Below are 23,282 nucleotides of genomic sequence, written 5' to 3'. Positions count from 1 at the left end.
TCTGCAGGCTAAAATCATGGCTACTAGGCGGTGGGTCGGCAATCTAGCGATCCCTTGTACCAACCAATTAGATACGAGGCACGCCCCTCTCAAATAACGATAAGGCGTTCCGCCCTCCCATCTGGTAATGGGGCGTAGGCACGCATTAATTTTGAAACTAAATATGACACATGCACACCTTGTGAAGAAAGATGAGTTGTGTTCATATGATGACTGAATAAGAATCATGCACACTTGATAGGTGATGTGATGGTAGCTAAGAACAGACACACACCTGGTACTGCATGCAATTAAAGATGCGAGATCTACACAACTAGTAAATATGAGTCACCCAGTAATGAAGGAGAACTCCTACACCTCTCTCATAATTAACAACTTAGGAAATGTACACATAGCATAAGAATTCTAGCATATTTGCCAGGTCTTCACCATCAGCTAGGTCCACACTCTGTCAATCTGGCATACAGGCAGCCTCCTATCCAATGGATACTGGGGTCTATTCCCTAGGGTAAACTGCAGCTGGATGTGACACTGACCACAAACCCCCACCTAGTGCTGAGGTTAAGAATGAGTACGAGCCAAACTTTCTCTGCTCCCAAGGGCCTACATGGCATATAATGGGACAAATTTACTTTACTTTGCTCCATATTTAGCACCTCACAAATTTCCAAACACACATTCTGTTCTTGTTTGAAATTATGTTTACCTAATTTAAGTTTCTTATTGATGTTTGAAATGTGTCTTGGGATAGAGTCCCTTAACAAATAAATAAATTATTAATGCATATTTATCTTACCTGATCATAAAAACTAACAACTTTTCAGCAGATATCATAACTGTGTAATTAGTTTCTGGTCCACAAACATTATTCGCTAGTTTCTCTAGAAAAAAGTGCCAAATGTATTTGTCACAGATTGTCAGAACTCATTAAACTTGTTGGGATCAAGACTTACATTCCTGTACAAATGACAGAATTCTCCCTATTTCTCTGTTAACTGAAGTCATGAACTCATTTACATTTCTTTGTCCTGCATGACAATTTTAATTAGCATTCTCCAGTAACATCATTTTTCTTATAAATGATGATAATGCTGTCTCTCACTGCAACTTTACAGGACAAATTAAAGTAGTGACAGCTTAAATCATTTGGTAGGAACAGACAGTAAGCATAGCTCCTGGCAAAGTATTTCACACTATATGTGACACAATAGGCAAAGCATGTTTGGTATGCAAGTATGGACAAGAGGTAGGTCTCTCTGGTAACCAGTGACATTTGTTAAGGATGAGGCAAGTATGTCTGGTAACTAATAATGGAATTGCTTGATTTGTCAGGTTGAAACCTCACCTGAAATTTTGCTCATTTACAAACCCTATCTAGTAATGATTGCACACAAAATTTTAAATGTTGATATGCTGTGCAGTGGCACAAAAAAAATATTCAAATTTGGAATACACAGTTCAAATTTTTGTCAAGACACACACATGACGGCAGTGTACCTAGCAATGGCACTGTATTCCCCAATGTATTCAAACAGAGTATGTTGGTCAGAAACTGATAGTAAGGGGAACTCCGTATGTCATGCACACACATATATATTGAATAAGTATGTACACATACATCGGGGCTAGGCTGATGTACATATTGAGCTACAGTTTGGGGCCTTACAATTTAAGGGGACACAGAAAACTTCTTTAGCATATAAGTTTTTTTTTTAGTTGTCAATCCTAGGATTGGCTGGCAGCCCCATTGCTGGGCTTTTCTTGCGAAGGTACCACGGTGGTTTCGCCTTGCTTTCCGTGGCCAGTCATTATCCATCAGACTGGAAGAGAAAGGACGCAGACAAACATCCATGCCTTGAGTGAGACTCGAACCCAGCGGCCAGGCACACGAGATCCATGCCTCAGACCGCGTGGCCATTGCGGCCGGCATTTAAATTTTAGGAGGCATAAATTTATATTGGTAGTTATACATAGAAAACAGAAACAGCAAAACAGTTGTTATATCTAAATTAATCTATTGTGCAAACACTGTTTACCTTAAGGTATGTTTATATACACTACTCAATTTGTTTTGTCAACATGTCTATATAGACTTGAAGGTTTACACCAACAGATTTTGTCAAAGGAACCAAGTTCAGTACACAGACCAAGATGGTGTTATTATGATCTGTCGTGCACGTTTGTACTGAGTGTGCAATGTATGAGGAAGAGAAGAAAGTGTAGAAGTTGGCATAACAAACAAGGCATTTTCCTCTGCTTAGCAAGCTTGTCTTAATCTGTGCAGACGTAACTGGCCTGGTGTTACAAATGTTTGAGGTCGCAGATCAATGTAACAAGTATTTCACAGCTTTATCAGTGTCTGGCTCACATACTTGGTTTGAATGTGCCAGGGAATACAGCGCCACCGCTAGGTGTGCTACCATCACGTTTGCAGCGGCATCAAATTCAACTTCACATTCAAACTTTTGGAAAGTTTTTCACAACCTCGTACCATGTATCAAGAGCTGAAATTTTGTGTATAATTCTTACTAGATGAACTCTGTAAATTAGCAAAATTTCAGGTTCACCTTCAATCTGACAAAACAGACCATTCTCTTGTAAGAATATAAACAACAGGAGGTATGTGAGGATAAGCAGCACACACACCTACTAGTAAAAGGCAAATGTTAATGTCCACATGACAAAAAAACAGAGAGAAGGCCCATTAGTGGTTCAGCCCGGAACAAGTTATGTGGAAAGATGGAGGCAGCCTATGCAACGATTGCAAAATAGATCCTTCGGATGATGAAGGAAGTACTGATCACGAAAGACATAATTACTTCAATAAATTTATCAAGATAACGCAACCAGCTGTATATAGCAGGAGGGAGTGAGAACCAAACAAAACACACATATACACATACCTATGTACACAAATATCACAGTAATTTCATTTCAAAATAAGTTAGCCTCAGCATTTCACAGCTCATCTTTGTGCAGCTCTAGTCTTGCAGCCAAGGATGACACCTGCTGTGCAAGGTCAGTGTAATAGTAATGCCCATCAGAGATGTTGCGAGTCTTCTTTTCTAACTCCTCACGAGCTGCAAGCTGTTGGTACCACCACTCTAGACCAATGACGATATCTCTTGCGTCTCGGAACCTGCAACATATTCAGTTTGCTCGCTAAACGTATTTTTTACCATACGTAATTCTTGGAAGGTCAGTAAGAAAGATATTTGTATTGACACAAACTTTCTTAAAAACTGCAAAATAATTACCCTTTCATCTCATTTAATTAACAAATGTTTATATACAGTTTGATAGGACCTTTTAACGTATAAAGTGAAGCTTTCGCGGCAAATGAAGTTGCCACCTGACGCTGCTCATAACCCGAGAGTCTTTCATCATAGGACCTTTTACTTCCTATATGTGTTTCTGTGTTACAACAGATACCAACCTGTCCACACAGACATCTGAAAGTGCTAACATGGCAGCCACCACTTTCTCAATTATATCGTGTTCTGGCCGCACAGGAAGTTCTTCTACTACGGCAGAGCTCAGATCATCCCTCCTCTCAGCACGCTGTGCAGTGCTGGGTATGGCATGAAGGAGGTGTGGCAGGAGCGCGCACCAGCCTTCCTCTACCAGGAGACGTATCAGTCCTACCGCTTTGTACTGTCTTTGTTTCTCCTGAAGTTCAGCAAATTGAGATGTGCCTTTGGGTGCATCCTTCCATGCTTCCTCTGTCTCTTTCACCTCCAGCACTAGGTCATGTACAAATGTCACCACTTTCACCTGCAGTTACACAACAGCAAAAATTGGTATGCAATATGTGACTCTGACATTCTGTAAGAAAATGCAAATTTTCAGTTTGTAAACCCATGCAAGTAGCACCATTCATTGTGAGATCCTAACAAAATGTATATGGAAAAATGCGTTTTTTCTATATCTTCTTAAGTGCTATTATATACAGATAGAAAGAAATAATTTTAATACAGAGTCTGTAATCAAATGGGAGGTTAGAATATACCTGCAGCTTAAGATTTTCTTGTGTCTTACTCTGGAAAAGTGAGGCAAGAACTTTAAGCCCCCCACTAGCCACCAATTTTTTTAGAGCTGTTGGAAAACGGCGCACAAGGCAGGACAGCGCATACAATGCGCGTGATCTCACTGTGGAATCTTGGTCCAAAGACAGCACACGAAGCAGAGCGTCAATGCTTCCACTCTCCAATGCAGCAATCTGCACTACTGTATTACTCTGTGCTGCTGAACCCAGCAGCTTGATTGCTTCAGACCTGACAAGCGTTGAGCTGGCATTCAGGCTTGGGAGAACTAAATCATTCAACCTGTAAGTTTATGTAAAGATATTAATCATAGATTTGTTAAAATACATTACTAAATGTATTGCAGTAGCAGTAAACCTCAAAATTAAAATGTCTTGACTCTTCAGTTGCACCAACAAATATTAAAACTATCTGCTAAGTAACAGTATTATGAAAGATCTGAGGTTTTCACAGCGGTGAGTATGAAGATTTCTGTCTTCTGGGTTGTTGTGCTGTGTAGACTGGTCGATGTTAACCAATGTTTCAGAGGTCATATTCCTCCGTCATCAGGCCCTGATTCTATTAAAGACATCCCTGAATTCGGTGCACACAAACTGGTCACACATAAAGTGCAATGAACTGTGTTACTTGATGAGTTCATTAACTTTATTTCTCTCATCATGTAACACTTCTTCGTTTATTTTCGTTGTTAGAGTTTCAACATATTTTTTTAACTTGAAATATGCAATGGTATATGATTTATACTGTACATGTGCATGCTGTAAGCTTACCAAAAACCACAACACAATTATACATAACCAGACATAAACAGCACATCACTCATGTATAATATCCATTTCATTACTACATATCTTACAAACAGTACACATATAACCTTGACCTTACTAAAAAATTAAATCCGTGGCGTAACAGCTCCAGAGAGCCAAAACCGACTAACTTGACTGCTGGCCTCACGTTCACATGCCTAAGCAGAGGTGAACGATCATCCAACCAGATATAGGGTGACGTGTGGTCAGCATGACGAACCCCCAGCCATTGCTAGCTTTCCTGACCGGATTACGCTACTCATTGTAGCTCCCAAATTTCCTTACGATGCTGGGTTGGCACGGGTCCCATACACTGGTCGAAAGCTCATGAAAAAATTTCTTCTCCCCCGAGATTCGAACCAGCGCGTATTCTGTATCGCCGGTCTGAAGCATGATGCCTCAGACCGCGCGGCTACGGCACGGGACTAACCTTGACCTTACACAGAACATTAAAACTTACGGCAAGAGTATAGACTTTTGTGTGACATTCCCTACACTAAAGGCAACACTACTTACCCACCCAATCGTGCAAACTCCTTAGCGTTGTCAAACTGATGTACCAAGTACTCCAGGTCAGTAAGAATGTTCAGGAGCTCCTGTTCATCACCGCCTGCCTTGAATCTAGCCAGTAACTCATTCAGGAGCTCCATATCTGTTTTCACAGTCAACTCAAGATCTTCAAAGTCTTTCTTCAGAGTTTCATAAGAACGGAAATTTTTCCTTACACGTTCAACGTCCTGTAACACGGAGTGAATGCACCTATCATTGGATTAACACGTAAATATTAAAATTCCTTGAATTTAATGGTTCAAGAACACTCCTGTACAACATTGACTATGGTATAAGAATAAGTATAATATGAAGTTTTTATGGCAGTGTGTCCAAACATGGCAGTCTTCTGGGCTGTAGTGCCAGGTAGTCTGGTAGAAGTTTACTGTTTCAGAGGTCCTTGCTGTCATCAGGACAATCACTCCTATCAGGCTAAACAGCGCTACAACCCAGAAGACAGCCATCTTCACGTTTTAGGAATATTCCCCATCCTGGCAAGTCACATACCCATTACCATAAAGAACATAGGTGATTCAAACATTTTATACAATTTCTGTGAGTTATTTAGATTCAAGTAAATGTCTAAATACTAACCACAACACATATTTGATACTTGGACTGTAGGTAAAAACTTCCAAAGCTCAGATGGAACATTTGTTTGTATGGACTGTACAACATTAAGTTCCTTGTTTTACGCAATACCCAAAAAATACAAAATATAAAGCAAACATTAAGCACAATATTATGGTAAGCAAATGGAACAGATTTTTAGATGCTAAAAATTTTGAAAATATTTATTCTCATGTGCCTTGGAAGTAAAAAATATGCTATAAAAAGTATAAAAGAAAACATACCCATCATTACAGAAGGTACTCAGCAAAAGTCATTAGTATATCAAACAGAAAGTTAAGCACTGATGCACTGAACAACAGACACCATCTTTATGTTGTACATCGTAAATCTGTGTTGGTTGCCACAGAAGGGTGATTGTATTGAGAAAATGTACAATTCACATCACATGATAATCCTGCATATTTATAATACAAGTCTCCAGAATCATAAGATGTAATAGACAGGCTAATGAATTAATGTTTTTGCCACTGATGATGACCTCTTGAGATCAAATCACATTTGGCACTAAATGTTTTTCAAACTGTAAACAGTTTTGTTTGTATGCATGATTGTATATATTTTAGATAAATGATGTACTAACACTTTGTTTAAAATCTCTAAGATGCTAAAAACTATACTTCTCATGCAATTCTTTTGTAAATTAATTTATTTAATCATTGGAATATGGAGGAACATAATTTTACTTCCACTTTCTTCCTGAGGTCAAAATTCATTTGGCACTAAGTGCCTTTCAAAGTGTAAACAATTTTGTTTGTATGCATGATTTTATATATTTTAGATAAATATTGAACACTGCATGGTATGCAAGGTTTTAAGATTGTTACTACATCAGTACCTCAAGAGTAGCTGTGCTTTCTTCTCCTGGTAATTTCTTCAGTGCAGCCTTCAGCTCCTCAGGACTGATGCCCTGGCCCAGGACATCTCCTGGAACTGATGTCAGGTCCGTACGTTTGCTGTCAGTGTCATCCAGCAGCTTGGCTTCCCTCTCCCCTGTCTCCAGATTCAACCTGACATGGAGACCTTTTGGTATGGACTGACCTGAAATAATGTGCTTTCACGTTAAGGAGTGCTGAATAAAATGTTCCTTAAGTCATAAAAACTAGGTTAGAATCATGCATAATAATTGGCCAGTATGCGCTTTTTTTACCAGTAGTATAAAACAGTAAAACAGAGGACTACAATTGGTTTTTGTGGTCATTTATAGTCACATGCATACCAAATGGGGGGATGGAGGAGGGTGGCAATGGACACAAAATGCAAGCAGCAAAAAAGCTGAACTGGTATAACATTGAAAGTATGGCAATAAATTAAAAATTTATTGCAGTTCCTGAATTCTGTATATAAACATTAAATGAAATAAATCATATGTACAAAAAAATGGCACACTACAATCGGCAGTGCATGCATATGAAGCAGCAGATAATACAAGTGAGTTTTCATATACACAAATATGCAGTACTACAAGTGAATAAGTATGTCATCACATTTCCACTAAGTTTCAGACAATTCTACAACACTGAACATGCAGTTCAATGACATGGTTTGTTAACAGTAAACACAAATGTTACACACAAAACATATGCCTTCTTTGAAAAAAATACATTTAAATTCAAGTTTCCAACTTACCTTCCTTGATACGCTGCCATTCATGTGTTGGTATGAACATTTCACTGCCCCCGGTTTTCTCTTTATCTTTTGGTTCTTCCGTATCTGTATCATTTGTATGATCATTTTGAGAAGTAGCACGATTTAATTTAAGGTTATAAATTAAACACAGAAAAATTCCCACAATAAGAACTGACCTCGTAATCATGGCAACGTTTGATAACTTGCTTACTAAATTACAATTAACTTAACAAACCTTATACCATGGACACGTAATAACACTACAAATTTAATGTTGTCAGAATTCGACTACTATATATATATACTCAGCATTTTGTCTCGCAAGCATCCGCTACATCTATAAGCACGTAATAGAGTTACTTGAACGAAGTGCAAAATAATAACGAAAGATGTCGATAGGAACCTGTGTAATCCGGTTACTACGAACAGTAAGAAGCAGACTATTCTTATAATTTTAAAGGAAGGAAAGCTTGGAGCTAATACCACTGATCTTCTGCTCCACTTTCAGGCATAAAAGATTTCTTTTATTTAACTGATTCAGTTCATCTCTGTGTAATCTCCATATAACATTTCTATTAGATTACACCAAAATATTTTACTTGATTTACAAATGGATCTTTCTTCCATTAATTGTAAGCTAAGCCTCAATTGGTCTAAGTTTGCTGGACAAATTTATGGCCTGAGTCTTACCCTCATTGATTATCATGTTCCAGTGCTCACACAATTCCAGAGAAGTGAGGTCATGCTGCAGCAGTCAGTACAACACATCAGTGAAGTGGGTTAAGTACTTTGGTTTTTTTTTTTTGGGGGGGGAGCATTGTTTAAAAGAACTGTACATGATTGGGGTGCCACTGCTTGTATTTTTCTTGGCACAGTCATTTTGTCTTTAACTGAGACCCTGAATTTTTTGCTTGAAAGAGAGTAGCTAATTTGCTTTACTAAATCAAAAATTTTAATTTGGAAAATTAATACAGCAAGCCACAATGCCATACATTGAAGGGTTATGCTGTGACAGAAAAATCAAGCTGACTTGCATTAAGCAAGTCTCTTTGGACTATGTTTAGGAGAACTTTCTTCAATGGTTTGCCCATTATGTGCAAGAGGCTAATTGGACATAAATTTTGGGTCCTTACTGGGTTTTAGTTAGGTTTTCACTTCCTTCCAATGTGATGGAAAACATACATTCAGAACACCTGTCTATAATGACTTATTTCTAAAAATGACCAACTCAGTGGTGACTGCATCTCTCCAGACATGACCTGGAGCTTTTTATTCAGCTGTAACCAGAAGTTTTCTGTTTGCAACTGGTGTGTAGACTCAAGTAGCTTCTACTGAAATAAGGGGAGGCAGATGTACATCTGTCTTTGGAGGTTCCAATAATTTCTTAAATGAAACTACTGCATGAATATTTTAATTACTTTCTTTTCTTAGCTGTGAAACTAACTACTGTTGATATTACTGTAAAGATAAATGGATTCAGTTTTTGGATTAAATTTATCTATGATATTTAATGACAATGCAACATATGAGATGGTTGGGCCAATGATAAGCTTTGGGACAAAAAAGACTGATACAAAATGGTGTTAAGCATATCTGGAATCACCCTGCAGAAACACAGCAGGCACTTTGCTAGCCATTAATAAAATGAACTGCTGCAATAAAACAAAACCAATCATAGCAATATCTTCTGAAACAGACGTTATTGTGGGGTATTTGTGTGCAATAGAGATGGATGTACTTCATACTGAACTTGTTTGTTGTGTAATATTACATGTAAAACACTGGAATGTTATATGAATAATTAACAAGACAAGTTAATTATGAGTGATGGTATTTGCCTAAGCTCTACCAAATTGTATGATAGATCACTGATAAAAATATCTGCTAAGTAATATATCACTGAAATCATTGCCACCAGTTAAGAGCCTGTTAGAATATACATTCACTTGTTGACAATTAATGAACCAGTCAAAAAGTACTTTCATTCACAGAAATAAAGACAAAGCAACACAAAGGTACAACTGAAATCTTATTCAACCCATCGAAATGTTGTTTGCACTTAAATTTGCAAACAACAAAACTTGCACATGAAATCAGTCTGTTATCTCATCATTGTTTAAAACAGCTGTTTCCCAATCCTTTTAGTTCATGGAAGTTTCATTCAGTCAGTAGGACAGATACTGATATGAATGAGGAGTGTTAATTTCTAGTGACACATATTTGGTACTGAATTCTGATTTGTACATTAGGCCTACCATGCTACTAAATTGAAAACAATGCAAAAGTATTTTCAGTTTTAATATTATCCTTTTATCTACATGTAGGCCTTCTGAATGGTCTCTTCCCCTCAGGCTTTACAACCAAAATTTTGTATGCATTTATCTTCTACCCCCAGGTATATGTATCAAGGTATAAATTTAATTTCTATCAGTTGCATCCACATATGCTGAAATATCAATAGAAAAATAGATCTCAATATCTGCTTAGTAAAGCTGATGTCACCACATCACCAACAGTGTGTGAGAAAAAATACTGTTTCTTTAAAATGCTATTAACATTTTTTGGAAGTAAAACTTTTAATTTGAAGAGATAACTAAACCAACAGTAGTATCATTTGACAGTGAGAGATGTATAAGTAGTAACAATAGATTCTTAAGGTACTGATGTTAGAAATATGTCAGATATTTATTACATCTTTCACTGAAGATCTGATCTTATAATACACAGCAAACCAGAAATTACACAAAGGAACAGCAAGTAATCACAAAGCAATTTCTTGCCATACTATTCAACATGTTTATAACCCACAGAATATTTAATGTCCCTACATGACTGTTACATGAATCAACTTAGAGCAGTTGATTGACAGAACTCGAGCGTGTTTGCCTAGAGTATTGATGTTGGCAATGGGCAGCAGATATTGACTGACCAGAGTTCCCCTTATATTCAACCATGCAGCAGCTATATGAGCTGATGGCAGGCTCTGTACTGAGGGCTACTTTCCCACATAACTGCTCTTGTCTGCACATGGCGGTGACTGGCAATGCAATGGAAACACTAGTAATAGCTAGTGCAGCACAAATCTGCCCCCTGCTAGTTCTCATGCTTGGGATTACACCTACAGTGCCCACTGAGGGTACAATAATGGTCACTGAGAAGGCACATGATGTATTGGCTGTATCTAGGCGATATTCCAGATTACTAATCTTCTACACAGGAGATACCCCACTCAGGGACTTTGATGACACACTAGCAATGCTACTTGTGGTGCAACAAGATACTAATTTCATTATAACTGAACCCATCAGTGGACGGATTTTAGGGCAGTGGGATCCAGTCGAAGGGTTGATTCTAAGAAACAAGTTACCTTGGATAGACTACGCATTGAAAACACGAAATGGGCGCTTATCAAGTCTCAGGGTGTCCCTGTTTGAGTGTCCTCCATATGTCATGTATAAACATGTCAATATTAATGGGACAGAGGCCATTCAGTTTGATGGGATTGAGGTGAGAATTGTGCGTGAAGCTATGTGCAAAATGAACATTACATTCTTACCTGAAGATGGATCTGTGTGGGGCAATACCTCCAAAGGACCTTGGAAGAGGATTGTTGAGGATGTGGCTGAACACCATGCAGATGTGGCGGTATGTATGCTAGTATTGAACATTACACAGAACAAATAATTTCACTGTACAGATGCATTTTAATATCATTTAACCTGTGTCTTCTGTGTGATCTTTCTGAAATGCATACCTTTTCCTAAATATGTAAACATACAGTCCGCAGACCAGGAGAAAATCCCTGCTAGGAATGCGTTAAACACGCATGCGCAAGATTTCGCAGTGAGTGACGACCCATCCTAAAAGCATTCGTTCCACAACCACTGAACGAACAACAGGCTTTCATGTGTTATAATGTGTACAGATTTAAGATTACCTCACAGTGGCACAGTGATTTAATCTAGAATATTATCACAACACCCACAAGAACACATTAGAGGTGCGCTCACTACACACTACTCTTAACTGCTTGATGTTTTCAGTCTGTGTGTAGTAGCCTTAAACTCTGACATATCACACTTCCCACCAATAGCAGCCCTCTAGTCCACCAGGCAGTAAACATTCCCCCCGCACCGCACCAGAAACGACTTCCCCTTGCAGGGATTTTCTCGTCATCTGTGGACAGTACCTTCACAGTCAGACTTATTCAAACTGAATAATGGATTTTGCTTGGGACACTGTATCTAATATGAGTAACAGCTTTACGATATGCTCAATATGATAAGATTATGCATAACTTGTAATAACTACTTTCCTTCAAATGCTTCCATGTACCTACAGAGGCTAGAATAAATTATAAACATATTAAATATATTTATTTTGTACAGTCTATACACAAACGTTTGAAGTTTATTGGTGTTGTAAAAATTATATAATATTAAAACATTTTGTTATGTAAAATATTATATTAGCGCTCTTAATCGTAAATACGATTTTACATTATATTTTTTAGCGCTTTTATTAATTAATGTAAAATCGTATTTACGATTAAGAGCGCTAATATAATATTTTACATGACAAAATGTTTTAATATTATATAATTTTTACAACACCAATAAACTTCAAACGTTTGTGTATAGACTGTACAAAATAAATATATTTAATCAAACACAAACATGACGCATATAAGATACAAATTATAAACAATTACACGACCTCAAATTGTGGTCTAAATTCATATTCAAATAATTTACACAACTTAACCAAGTTACTGCCATCACAAAGGATAACAAATAACCATTGTTTTGTAATATTTGAGGTTTTCACAGCGGTGAGTATGAAGATTTCTGTCTTCTGGGTTGTTGCGCTGTGTAGTCTGGTTGATGTTAACCAACGTTTCAGAGGTCATCAGGGTGATTCATCGCAGTATGATCTCTGAAACGTTGGTAAACATCGACCAGACTACACAGAGCAACAACCCAGAAGACAGAAATCTTCAACCATTGTTTTATATTCTGCATAAATATTTCTCATAAGTCTTCATCATCACCAAAATTTCATGGCCTTACATGAAATGACACCGGTATTACTCCCATTTCAGATGATCACAGAGGACTATATTAATATTACTTATATTAGCAAATTTCAGATTATGAAACTGGAGGAACTTCAGTGGTACACTATTGTGGGTAGGAAGTATCTATTCATAGCAATGTTTCTTCCTAACAGGTATGTTCACTTTGGTTGACAGCAAATCCTCCTGTGGGTCTGCAGATGTCAGCACCCTGGACTAGACAGAAAGGCACTTTTCTTGTCCCGAAGTCACGGCCCTTGACCCCAGCCATGATGCTGTATCTGCCCCTCAAACTATGGACATGGGTGGTGCTACTCCATGTCACACTCATATTTGTTCTCATCTTATATGGCATATCAAGAATGCTGCCTTCTGGAGAGGGTTGCCAATACCACAGCCTGTGCATCTGTCTCCTGGACACATTCCGTATGCTGATGCTGAACAGCTGCCCCCGGTTCCCTCAACAGGCTGCTATGAGATACCTGCTCACATCCTGGGCCTTCTTCTCTCTGCTCACCATGACCACTTACTCAACAGGTTATACATCTCTGTTCACATTTCCACCCTATTCTCCCCCCATCAATACTGTTGATGACTTGTTGTATCAGGGGATTTACTGGGGTGAGCGCTCAAATGACTTCAAGCTACTTTTTATAGATGTTGGGAACCCAAAGCTGGCAGAGTTTGGGAAGCGGTTCAAACCAGAGATCTCAGTGCTAGACAGGGAGAAGCGTATCCTACAGGGTCAGTATGCAGTGTTTACCAAGACAATGTCCTCCACGTTTGTGACAGAAACCGAAACGCTGTCTCACAAGGCAAGGCAAAAGCTAAGAATCATGAAGGAACCTGTGTTTACATTCTATGTGGCAATTGGACTGTGCCCCAACTCACCCTTCAAGTCACACATAGACAGTACTATCACGCGACTGCAAGATGCTGGCATTGTGCACTACTGGCAGAGACTCATGATCCAAAACCTAGGCTATCACTACATGAGTAAATTCTTTGAGGTAACTCACAAGGAGAACACAGGTCACTCTGCACTTTCCCTTGACTCTATGCAGGGTGCATTTTGCATGTTAGGTATGGGGCTAGCCCTTTCATGCATCACATGGTTCATCGAGATAAGCACAGGACACAGAAACAAGATGTGCACGACGAGCACTTACACCAAAACTTAACATTACTGTGGCACCCAACCTGATGACCACGGACAGCATCTGCTGCCAGGAGTGTCCTTGAACACTGTGAAGTCCAGAACATGTAGTGACTGGTCCAAAACGGCAAAAAGTTGACATGGGTCAAATGCCACACCATAAACAGGACTGCTATTTTGTGCAGACATGTAAAATTTCTGCAATCAGAGAAAGTCATGTCACATTGCTAGGTCAAGATAAACAATGTCACAAAGTATAAATAACTCAATACATACTCCAGTGTCCATCCTATGGCGCTTGTCCCACAGATGAATACGCCCGTTAACACCCATGCCACACATCATCGTATACAAGTTGTCTGATGCTATGCTGTAGATTATAGAGTCATACGGGTCTTCCCACATCAACACCTTGCAGCCAGTACTAAAACAAGCCATATGAGCCAATAATCGACACTAGTAAAATGTAAAAACCTGTAGATTGCAAATTGAAAAGTAATGTACTACCTAGGACTCAACTGTGCAGTCCCATAAAGAAATGCAATGCTTTATGTAACAATCTCACTCAATACAAGCAACACACATTGCTGTTAGAAATAGTAAAAACATGGAGTCACTATCATATATCAATCCATGTTTGTGTAGAACACCATAGCAGTTTTACTACAGCAGGTTCAGGTCCCAAGAAAACAATTTCACTGTTTTTTGGATGTTATCTTTGGCACCAAAGAAAATAATGATATTGTCTATTATATCCAGAAGAACCATGGCTTTCTCCCAGCGCTGGTTCTCAGTTTCTGACTTAATTTTGAAAAGCATCATGTTTATCAGTCTACCTGTCCACATGTGACAGAGCCCAGATTTCTTGAGTCATTTATTAATATAAATCGCCTCACAAAAAAAAACTGAATATAAATCTCTGATACAATAATTGCAATGCTTGGTGGGCGCACGTCAAACTTGTGGTAACATATTGGTGTCCTATGTCAAAAGTCAACAAAATATATCAAAAATATTGCCTCACATTTACTCGAGGACACGACGTACAAACACAAAGACACAGTCTTACGGAAAAATACGGAACCAAAGATAAGACGTACCATCTGTGATGAACTCAATGGAAAGAAATCAATACTTTCCAATGGCACCGAGGACCAATCAGAAGTCAGTCAGTATTAATTCTGTCATATTTAAGTGATAAGTGATTGGTGTACTTGCAATTACTGAAAGTGTGTCCAATAAAATATCCTTGTAAAAAGTTTAAATTAGGTATGAAAGTGAAGCCCAGAATATAATATTCTTTTTAAAGTGACGGAATCGAATTTTTGAGTGTTTAATAATTTACAATTGACCATAACGAGCTCAAGGTGCCCTCACATGCGCACGTCATATGACTCCACTGCGCAACAAAGTCTGCGCAGGTGCCCCACTAACCTAACCTAACATAACCCAAACCAACCAAAACGGGGTAATCTCGATCAGTGCAAAATGACTTCCTGCGCACGAATTTTGTAAAAAGCGAATGGATACTCAGAAGTTATTGAAATTTTGTATGGACGTCATGACACAGGTAAGTTAATGATATTGATACTCTATTTTGTCTTTTAGCTTTTTATAAATTCGCACGATGGCATCAAAGTCGTGAGGTGGAGGATGCGCAAAGTCGGCCACGACCACTTACCAATAACGATATTACGCGCTCACACAATACCCATGTAACACAAATAGTGCTTATATGCGTGTAATACATCATAACACGTCTAAAATTACATAATGTTTCCAGAAGAATTGTTTCTTGCAAAATTGATGCAGTGTGGATGTTGCAATTACTGAAAGAATGTGTCCAATTTAATATCCTTGTAAAAAGTTTAAATTGGGTATGAAAGTGAAGCCCAAAATATAATATTCTTTTTAGAGCGACGGAATCGAATTTTTGAGTGTTCAATAATTTACAATTGACCATAACGAGCTCAAGGTGCACTCACATGCGCACGTCATATGACTGCACTGCGCAAAAACGTCTGCGCAGGTGCCCCACTAACCTAACCTAACCTAACCCAAACCAACCAAAACGGGGTAATCTGTATCAGTGCACAATGGCTTCCTGCGCACGATTTTTCGAAAAAGCGAATGGATGCTCAGAAATTATTGAAATTTTGTATGGACGTCATGCCACAGGTAAGTTAATGATATTCATACTCTATTGTGCCTTATCGCTTTTTATAAATTCGCACGAAGGCATCAAAGCCGTGAGGTGGAGGATGCGCAAAGTCGGTCACGACCACTTACCAATAACGATATTACACGCTCACACAATCCCCATGTAACACAAATACTGCTTATATGCGTGTAATACATCATAACACGTCTAAAATTACACAATGTTTCCAGAAGAATTGTTTCTTGCAAAATTGATGCAGTGTAGATATTGACGCAAATACGTAGCAGATTCATGCGTAACGATGACCCAATCTAACTCACTATAAATAAGTATCATGTAACGAAGGAATCGGAATAAACATACGTGAATGATAGTACGTCATTCATTAATATAAATCGCCTCACAAAAAAAAAATATATAAATCTCTGGTACAATATTTGCAATGCTTGGTGGGCGCGGAATTCGGGGCGCACGTCAAACTTGTGGTAACATATTGGTGTCCTATGTCAAATGTCAACAAAACATATCGAAAATATTGCATCACATTTACTCGAGGACACGACGTACAAACACAAAGACGCAGTCTAAGGAAAAATACGGAACCAAAGATAAGACGTGCCATCTGTGATGACCTCAATGGAAAGAAATCAATACTTTCGAATGGCACCGAGGACCAATCAGAAGTCAGTCAGTATTAATTCTGTCGTGGAACACTCGGCTGGTCCCGATTGAATAGTCGCCATTAAACTACGGTTGGAATTATTTGTTTTCGGTCGGTCAGTATCAACGTAACTTTGTGCTCTTGAAATAGAGTTCTTCAGGACCATTAACAAGATTAATTAACACCGTTCAATCAGATATTAACGGGTGCTACTTACAGTGAATCTCAGTGTAAGGATGTCTTCTCGGTGACGTGTTAGAATAAAAACAAGTGAAAGACCAATTCAACATAACATGCAAGAATATGTGCGGTTCGTCACATTGAGACATACGACTTCAGTGAAAGGACATTTACATGCCATGTGTGCTCAGTAAAGACTTTTGTACGTGTTAGTGAAACGTAATTCATATACAGATATCGCTTATCCACTGAAGCTGGACCTATGTAATTTGAGAACATTTATTCTTTATAACGATGAATGGGGTCACTGTAGTAATTACATGTAGTGTAATATAAAAATAAATAACTATTTTAATAAATAATTTTTCATGTGGCAACATATATATATATATATATCCACAATGAAATATTCATTAACATCATATTTAAGTGATAAGTGATTGGTGTACTTGCAATTACTGAAAGTGTGTCCAATATAATATCCTTGTAAAAAGTTTAAATTAGGTATGAAAGTGAAGCCCAGAATATAATATTCTTTTTAAAGTGACGGAATCGAATTTTTGAGTGTTTAATAATTTACAATTGACCATAACGAGCTCAAGGTGCCCTCACATGCGCACGTCATATAACTCCACTGCGCAACAACGTCTGCGCAGGTGCCCCAATAACCTAACCTAACCTAACCCAAACCAACCAAAACGGGGTAATCTGTATCAGTGCACAGTGGCTTCCTGCGCACGAATTTTGTAAAAAGCGAATGGATACTCAGAAGTTATTGAAATTTTCTATGGACGTCATGCCACAGGTAAGTTAATGATATTGATACTCTATTTTGTCTTTTAGCTTTTTATAAATTCGCACGATGGCATCAAAGTCGTGAGGTGGAGGATGCGCAAAGTCGGCCACGACCACTTACCAATAACGATATTACGAGCTCACACAATACCCATGTAACACAAATAGTGCTTATATGCGTGTAATACATCATAACACGTCTAAAATTACATAATGTTTCCAGAAGAATTGTTTCTTGCAAAATTGATGCAGTGTGGATGTTGCAATTACTGAAAGAATGTGTCCAATTTAATATCCTTGTAAAAAGTTTAAATTGGGTATGAAAGTGAAGCCCAGAATATAATATTCTTTTTAGAGCGACGGAATCGAATTTTTGTGTGTTCAATAATTTACAATTGACCATAACCAGCTCAAGGTGCCCTCACATGCACACGTCATATGACTGCACTGCGCAACAACGTCTGCGCAGGTGCCCCACTAACCTAACCTAACCTAACCCAAACCAACCAAAACGGGGTAATCTGTATCAGTGCACAATGGCTTCCTGCGCACGAATTTTCGAAAAAGCGAATGGGTGCTCAGAAATTATTGAAATTTTGTATGGACGTCATGCCACAGGTAAGTTAATGATATTCATACTCTATTGTGCCTTATCGCTTTTTATAAATTCGCACGAAGGCATCAAAGTCGTGAGGTGGAGGATGCGCAAAGTCGGCCACGACCACTTACCAATAACGATATTACGCGCTCACACAATCCCCATGTAACACAAATAGTGCTTATATGAGTGTAATACATCATAACACGTCTAAAATTACATAATGTTTCCAGAAGAATTGTTTCTTGCAAAATTTATGCAGTGTAGATGTTGAAATTGCTGAAAGAATGTTTCCAATTTAATATCCTTGTAAAAAGTTTAAATTAGGTATGAAAGTGAAGCCCAGAATATAATATTCTTTTTAGAGCGACGGAATCGAATTTTTGAGTGTTCAATAATTTACAATTGACCATAACGAGCTCAAGCTGCCATCACATGCGCACGTCATATGACTGCACTGCGCAACAACGTCTGCGCAGGTGCCCCACTAACCTAAAATAACCTAACACAAACCAACCAAAACGGGGTAATCTGTATCAGTTCACAATGGCTTCCTGCGCACGAATTTTCGAAAAAGCGAATGGATGCTCAGAAATTATTGAAATTTTGTATGGTCGTCATGTCACAGGTAAGTTAATGATATTCATACTCTATTGTGCCTTATCGCTTTTTATAAATTCGCACGAAGGCATCAAAGTCGTGAGGTGGAGGATACTCAAAGTCGGCCACGACCACTTACCCATAACGATATTACGCGCTCACACAATACCCAATGTAACACAAATAGTGCTTATATGCGTGTAATACATCATAACACGTCTAAAATTACATAATGTTTCCAGAAGAATTGTTTCTTGCAAAATTGATGCAGTGTGGATGTTGCAATTACTGAAAGAATGTGTCCAATTTAATATCCTTGTAAAAAGTTTAAATTGGGTATGAAAGTGAAGCCCAGAATATAATATTCTTTTTAGAGCGACGGAATCGAATTTTAGTGTGTTCAATAATTTACAATTGACCATAACGAGCTCAAGGTGCCCTCACATGCGCACGTCATATGACTGCGCTGCGCAACAACGTCTGCGCAGGTGCCCCACTAACCTAACCTAACCTAACCCAAACCAACCAAAACGGGGTAATCTGTATCAGTTCACAATGGCTTCCTGCGCACGAATTTTCGAAAAAGCGAATGGGTGCTCAGAGATTATTGAAATTTTGTATGGACGTCATCCACAGGTAAGTTAATGATATTCATACTCTATTGTGCCTTATCGCTTTTTATAAATTCGCACGAAGGAATCAAAGTCGTGAGGTGGAGGATGCGCAAAGTCGGCCACGACCACTTACCAATAACTATATTACGCGTTCACACAATCCCCATGTAACACAAATAGTGCTTATATGCGTGTAATACATCATAACACGTCTAAAATTACACAATGTTTCCAGAAGAATTGTTTCTTGCAAAATTGATGCACTGTAGATGTTGACGCAAATACGTAGCAGATTCATGCGTAACGATGACCCAATCTAACTCACTATAAATAAGTATCATGTAACGAAGGAATCCCAATAAACATACGTGAATGATAGTACGTCATTCATTAATATAAATCGCCTCACAAAAAAAAAACAATATAAATCTCTGGTACATTATTTGCAATGCTTGGTGGGCGCGGAATTCGGGGCGCACGTCAAACTTGTGGTAACATATTGGTGTAGTATGTCAGATGTCAACAAAATACGAGGGTCGCTCATTAAGTAATGCCCCACATTTTTTTTCTCAGCCAATAATGAAGATAGAAAAGTGCACTTTTACATGCTTGAGATTTGATGTTTCCCGCGTTCGTGTACGGAGTTTCAAATGATTCCAACCGATAGCGGAGCTGTAGTGAACTGTTAAAATGGCGTCTGTGAACGACTCTCGTTACAAGCAACGAGCTGTAATTGAATTCTTTTTTGCTGAAAAAGAAACTGTGGTGAACATTCATAAACGTTTGTGTGCTGTGTATGGAAGCTGTGCAGTCGATAGGAGCACCGTTGGTCGCTGGGCTAAGAGAGTTAAAGCTTCAGGAAGTGAAGAAACCGAGCTCAGTGATCTGCCGCGCTCTGGGCGTCCTGCCACAGCCACCACTCCAGACATGTTGAACCGCGCGGATGCCATTATTCGTGAGGATCGGCGCATCACAACTCGACAATTGGCCCAACAGCTTTCAGTCAGTAATGGAAGTGTAATTGCAATTATCCGGGCTCTTGCATATTCGAAGGTGTGCGCAAGATGGGTTCCACGAAGTCTCACAGCAGACCACAGGATTCAAAGGAAAATGATTTCTTCTGAATTTTTGGAGCGTTTTGATGCTGAGGGAGAGATCTTTCTGTCCCGGATCATTACAGGTGACGAAACCTGGATACACCACTTTGAGCCGGAGACAAAAAGGCAGTCAATGGAGTGGCATCATCCTCTATCACCGAGAAAGAAGAAATTCAAGTCAACTCCCTCCGCCGGAAAAGTCATGATGACTGTCTTTTGGGACAGTGATGGGGTCATTCTTGTGAATGTGATGCCAAGAGGTGCGACCATCAATTCAGACGCGTACATTATGACCCTGGAAACCCTCAAGAAGCGTTTCCGACGAGTTCGGCCTCACAAGCATCCAGCAGAAATTTTGCTCCTGCATGACAATGCACGCCCTTACACAAGTCCGAGAACCCGGAAAGAAATCACCAAATTTGGTTGAACGGTGCTGCCCCATCCACCCTCCGACTCCATCTCTTTGGGCCACTTAAAGATGCTATCCGCGGAACAAGGTTTGAAGATGACGAGAGCGTTATTCAAGCAGTGAGGACATGGCTACGTGCACAGGACAAGAGCTGGTACCGGCAGGGCATGCATGCACTTGTTCCACGCTGGCGTAAAACCGTACAAGTTCATGGGGACTATGTGGAAAAATAGTATGTGTAAAGGAAACATTGATTTATATTGTCACTAAATTTCAGCCATCTTGAATAAATATATTCTGAGGAAAAAAATGTGGGGCATTACTTAATGAGCGACCCTCGTATATCGAAAATATTGCATCACATTTACCCGAGGACACGACGTACAAACACAAAGACGCAGTCTAAGGGAAAATACGGAACCAAAGATAAGACGTACCATCTGTGATGACCTAAATGGAAAGAAATCAATATTTTCGAATGGCACCGAGGACCAATCAGAAGTCAGTCAGTATTAATTCTGTCGTGGAACAGTCGGCTGGTCCCGATTGAATAGTAGCCATTAAACTACGGTTGGAATTATTTGTTTTCGTTCGGTCAGAATCAACGTAACTTTGTGCTCTAGAAATAGAGTTCTTCGGGACCATTAACAAGATTAATTACCACCGTTCAATCAGATATTAACGGTGCTACCTACAGTGAATCTCAGTGTAAGGATGTCTTCTCGGTGACGTGTTAGAATAAAAGCAAGTGAAAGACTAATTCAACATAACATGCAAGAATATGTGCGGTTCGTCACACTGAGACATACGACTTCAGTGAAAGGACATTTGCATGCCATGTGTGCTCAGTAAAGACGTTTGTACGTGTTAGTGAAACGTAATTCATATACAGATATTGCTTATCTGCAGAAGCTGGACCTATGTAATTTGAGAACATTTATTCTTTATAACGATGAATGGGGTCACTGTAGTAATTACAAGTAGTGTAATATAAAAATAAATAACTACTTTAATAAATTCTTTTTCATGTGGCAACATATATACTTCAACAATGAAATATTCAATAACATCATATTTAACTGATAAGTGATTGGTGTACTTGCAATTACTGAAAGTGTTTCCAATATAATATCCTTGTAAAAAGTTTAAATTAGGTATGAAAGTGAAGCCCAGAATATAATATTCTTTTTAAAGTGACGGAATCGAATTTTTGAGTGTTTAATAATTTACAATTGACCATAACGAGCTCAAGGTGCCCTCACATGCGCACGTCATATGACTCCACTGCGCAACAACGTCTGCGCAGGTGCCCCACTAACCTAACCTAACCTAACCCAAACCAACCAAAACGGGGTAATCTCGATCAGTGTAAAATGGCTTCCTGCGCACGAATTTTGTAAAAAGCGAATGGATACTCAGAAGTTATTGAAATTTTGTATGGACGTCATGCCACAGGTAAGTTAATGATATTGATACTCTATTTTGTCTTTTAGCTTTTTATAAATTCGCACGAAGGCATCAAAGTCGTGAGGTGGAGGATGCGCAAAGTCGGCCACGACCACTTACCAATAACGATATTACGCGCTCACACAATACCCATGTAACACAAATAGTGCTTATATGCGTGTAATACATCATAACACGTCTAAAATTACATAATGTTTCCAGAAAAATTGTTTCTTGCAAAATTGATGCAGTGTAGATGTTGCAATTACTGAAAGAATGTGTCCAATTTAATAAACTTGTAAGAAGTTTAAATTAGGTATGAAAGTGAAGCCCAGAATATAATATTCTTTTTAGAGCGACGGAATCGAATTTTTGAGTGTTCAATAATTTACAATTGACCATAACGAGCTCAAGGTGCCCTCACATGCGCACGTCATATGACTGCACTGCGCAACAACGTCTGCGCAGGTGCCCCACTAACCTAACCTAACCCAAACCAACCAAAACGGGGTAATCTGTATCAGTGCACAATGGCTTCCTGCGCACGAATTTTCTAAAAAGCGAATGGGTGCTCAGAGATTATTGAAATTTTGTATGGACGGCATGCCACAGGTAAGTTAATGATATTCATACTCTATTGTGCCTTATCGCTTTTTATAAATTCGCACGAAGGAATCAAAGTCGTGAGGTGGAGGATGCGCAAAGTCGGACACGACCACTTACCAATAACAATATTACGCGCTCACACAATCCCCATGTAACACAAATAGTGCTTATATGCGTGTAATACATCATAACACGTGTAAAATTACACAATGTTTCCAGAAGAATTGT

At 38.8% G+C, this 23,282-nt stretch overlaps 3 protein-coding genes across 3 annotated transcripts in view; 1 reads left to right on the top strand and 2 right to left on the bottom strand.

The window, feature by feature from the left end:
• Nucleotides 1-2,815: 2,815 nt before the first annotated feature.
• Nucleotides 2,816-8,087, bottom strand: Sil1 (Sil1 nucleotide exchange factor). The gene is made up of 6 exons (XM_022080239.2): nt 7,658-8,087; nt 6,867-7,069; nt 5,366-5,586; nt 4,010-4,325; nt 3,437-3,774; nt 2,816-3,139 (listed from the first exon to the last, which is right to left on the bottom strand). The coding sequence occupies exons 1-6, from the start codon at nt 7,842-7,844 to the stop codon at nt 2,959-2,961; spliced, it is 1,446 nt and encodes a 481-aa protein (XP_021935931.2). The 5' UTR covers nt 7,845-8,087; the 3' UTR covers nt 2,816-2,958.
• A 52-nt stretch (nt 8,088-8,139) lies between these two features.
• LOC110837767 (glutamate receptor ionotropic, kainate 3-like) lies at nt 8,140-17,436 on the top strand. Its single transcript, XM_087353817.1, has 3 exons — nt 8,140-8,289; nt 8,371-11,302; nt 12,887-17,436. The coding sequence occupies exons 2-3, from the start codon at nt 10,610-10,612 to the stop codon at nt 13,910-13,912; spliced, it is 1,719 nt and encodes a 572-aa protein (XP_087209943.1). The 5' UTR covers nt 8,140-8,289; nt 8,371-10,609; the 3' UTR covers nt 13,913-17,436.
• LOC110837788 (F-box/WD repeat-containing protein 4) overlaps nt 11,342-23,282 on the bottom strand; it is a 26,651-nt gene continuing 14,710 nt past the window's right edge. Inside the window, exons 6-7 of the mRNA XM_022080318.2 lie at nt 14,164-14,311; nt 11,342-14,085 (exon numbers count right to left, since the gene is read on the bottom strand). Of these exons, the coding sequence (XP_021936010.1) occupies nt 13,915-14,085; nt 14,164-14,311 (319 nt within the window). The 3' untranslated portion in view covers nt 11,342-13,914. The remainder of the gene's footprint in view (nt 14,086-14,163; nt 14,312-23,282) is intronic.

Source organism: Zootermopsis nevadensis, unplaced genomic scaffold (assembly GCF_977971745.1).
Source record: "Zootermopsis nevadensis isolate Lab colony 2312 unplaced genomic scaffold, Znev_1.0 Znev_ptg000022l, whole genome shotgun sequence".
In the NCBI taxonomy this organism is placed as follows: Eukaryota; Metazoa; Arthropoda; class Insecta; order Blattodea; family Termopsidae; genus Zootermopsis; species Zootermopsis nevadensis.
Note: the sequence above shows the minus strand (reverse complement) of the source record. Positions and strands in the feature narration are given on the sequence as shown.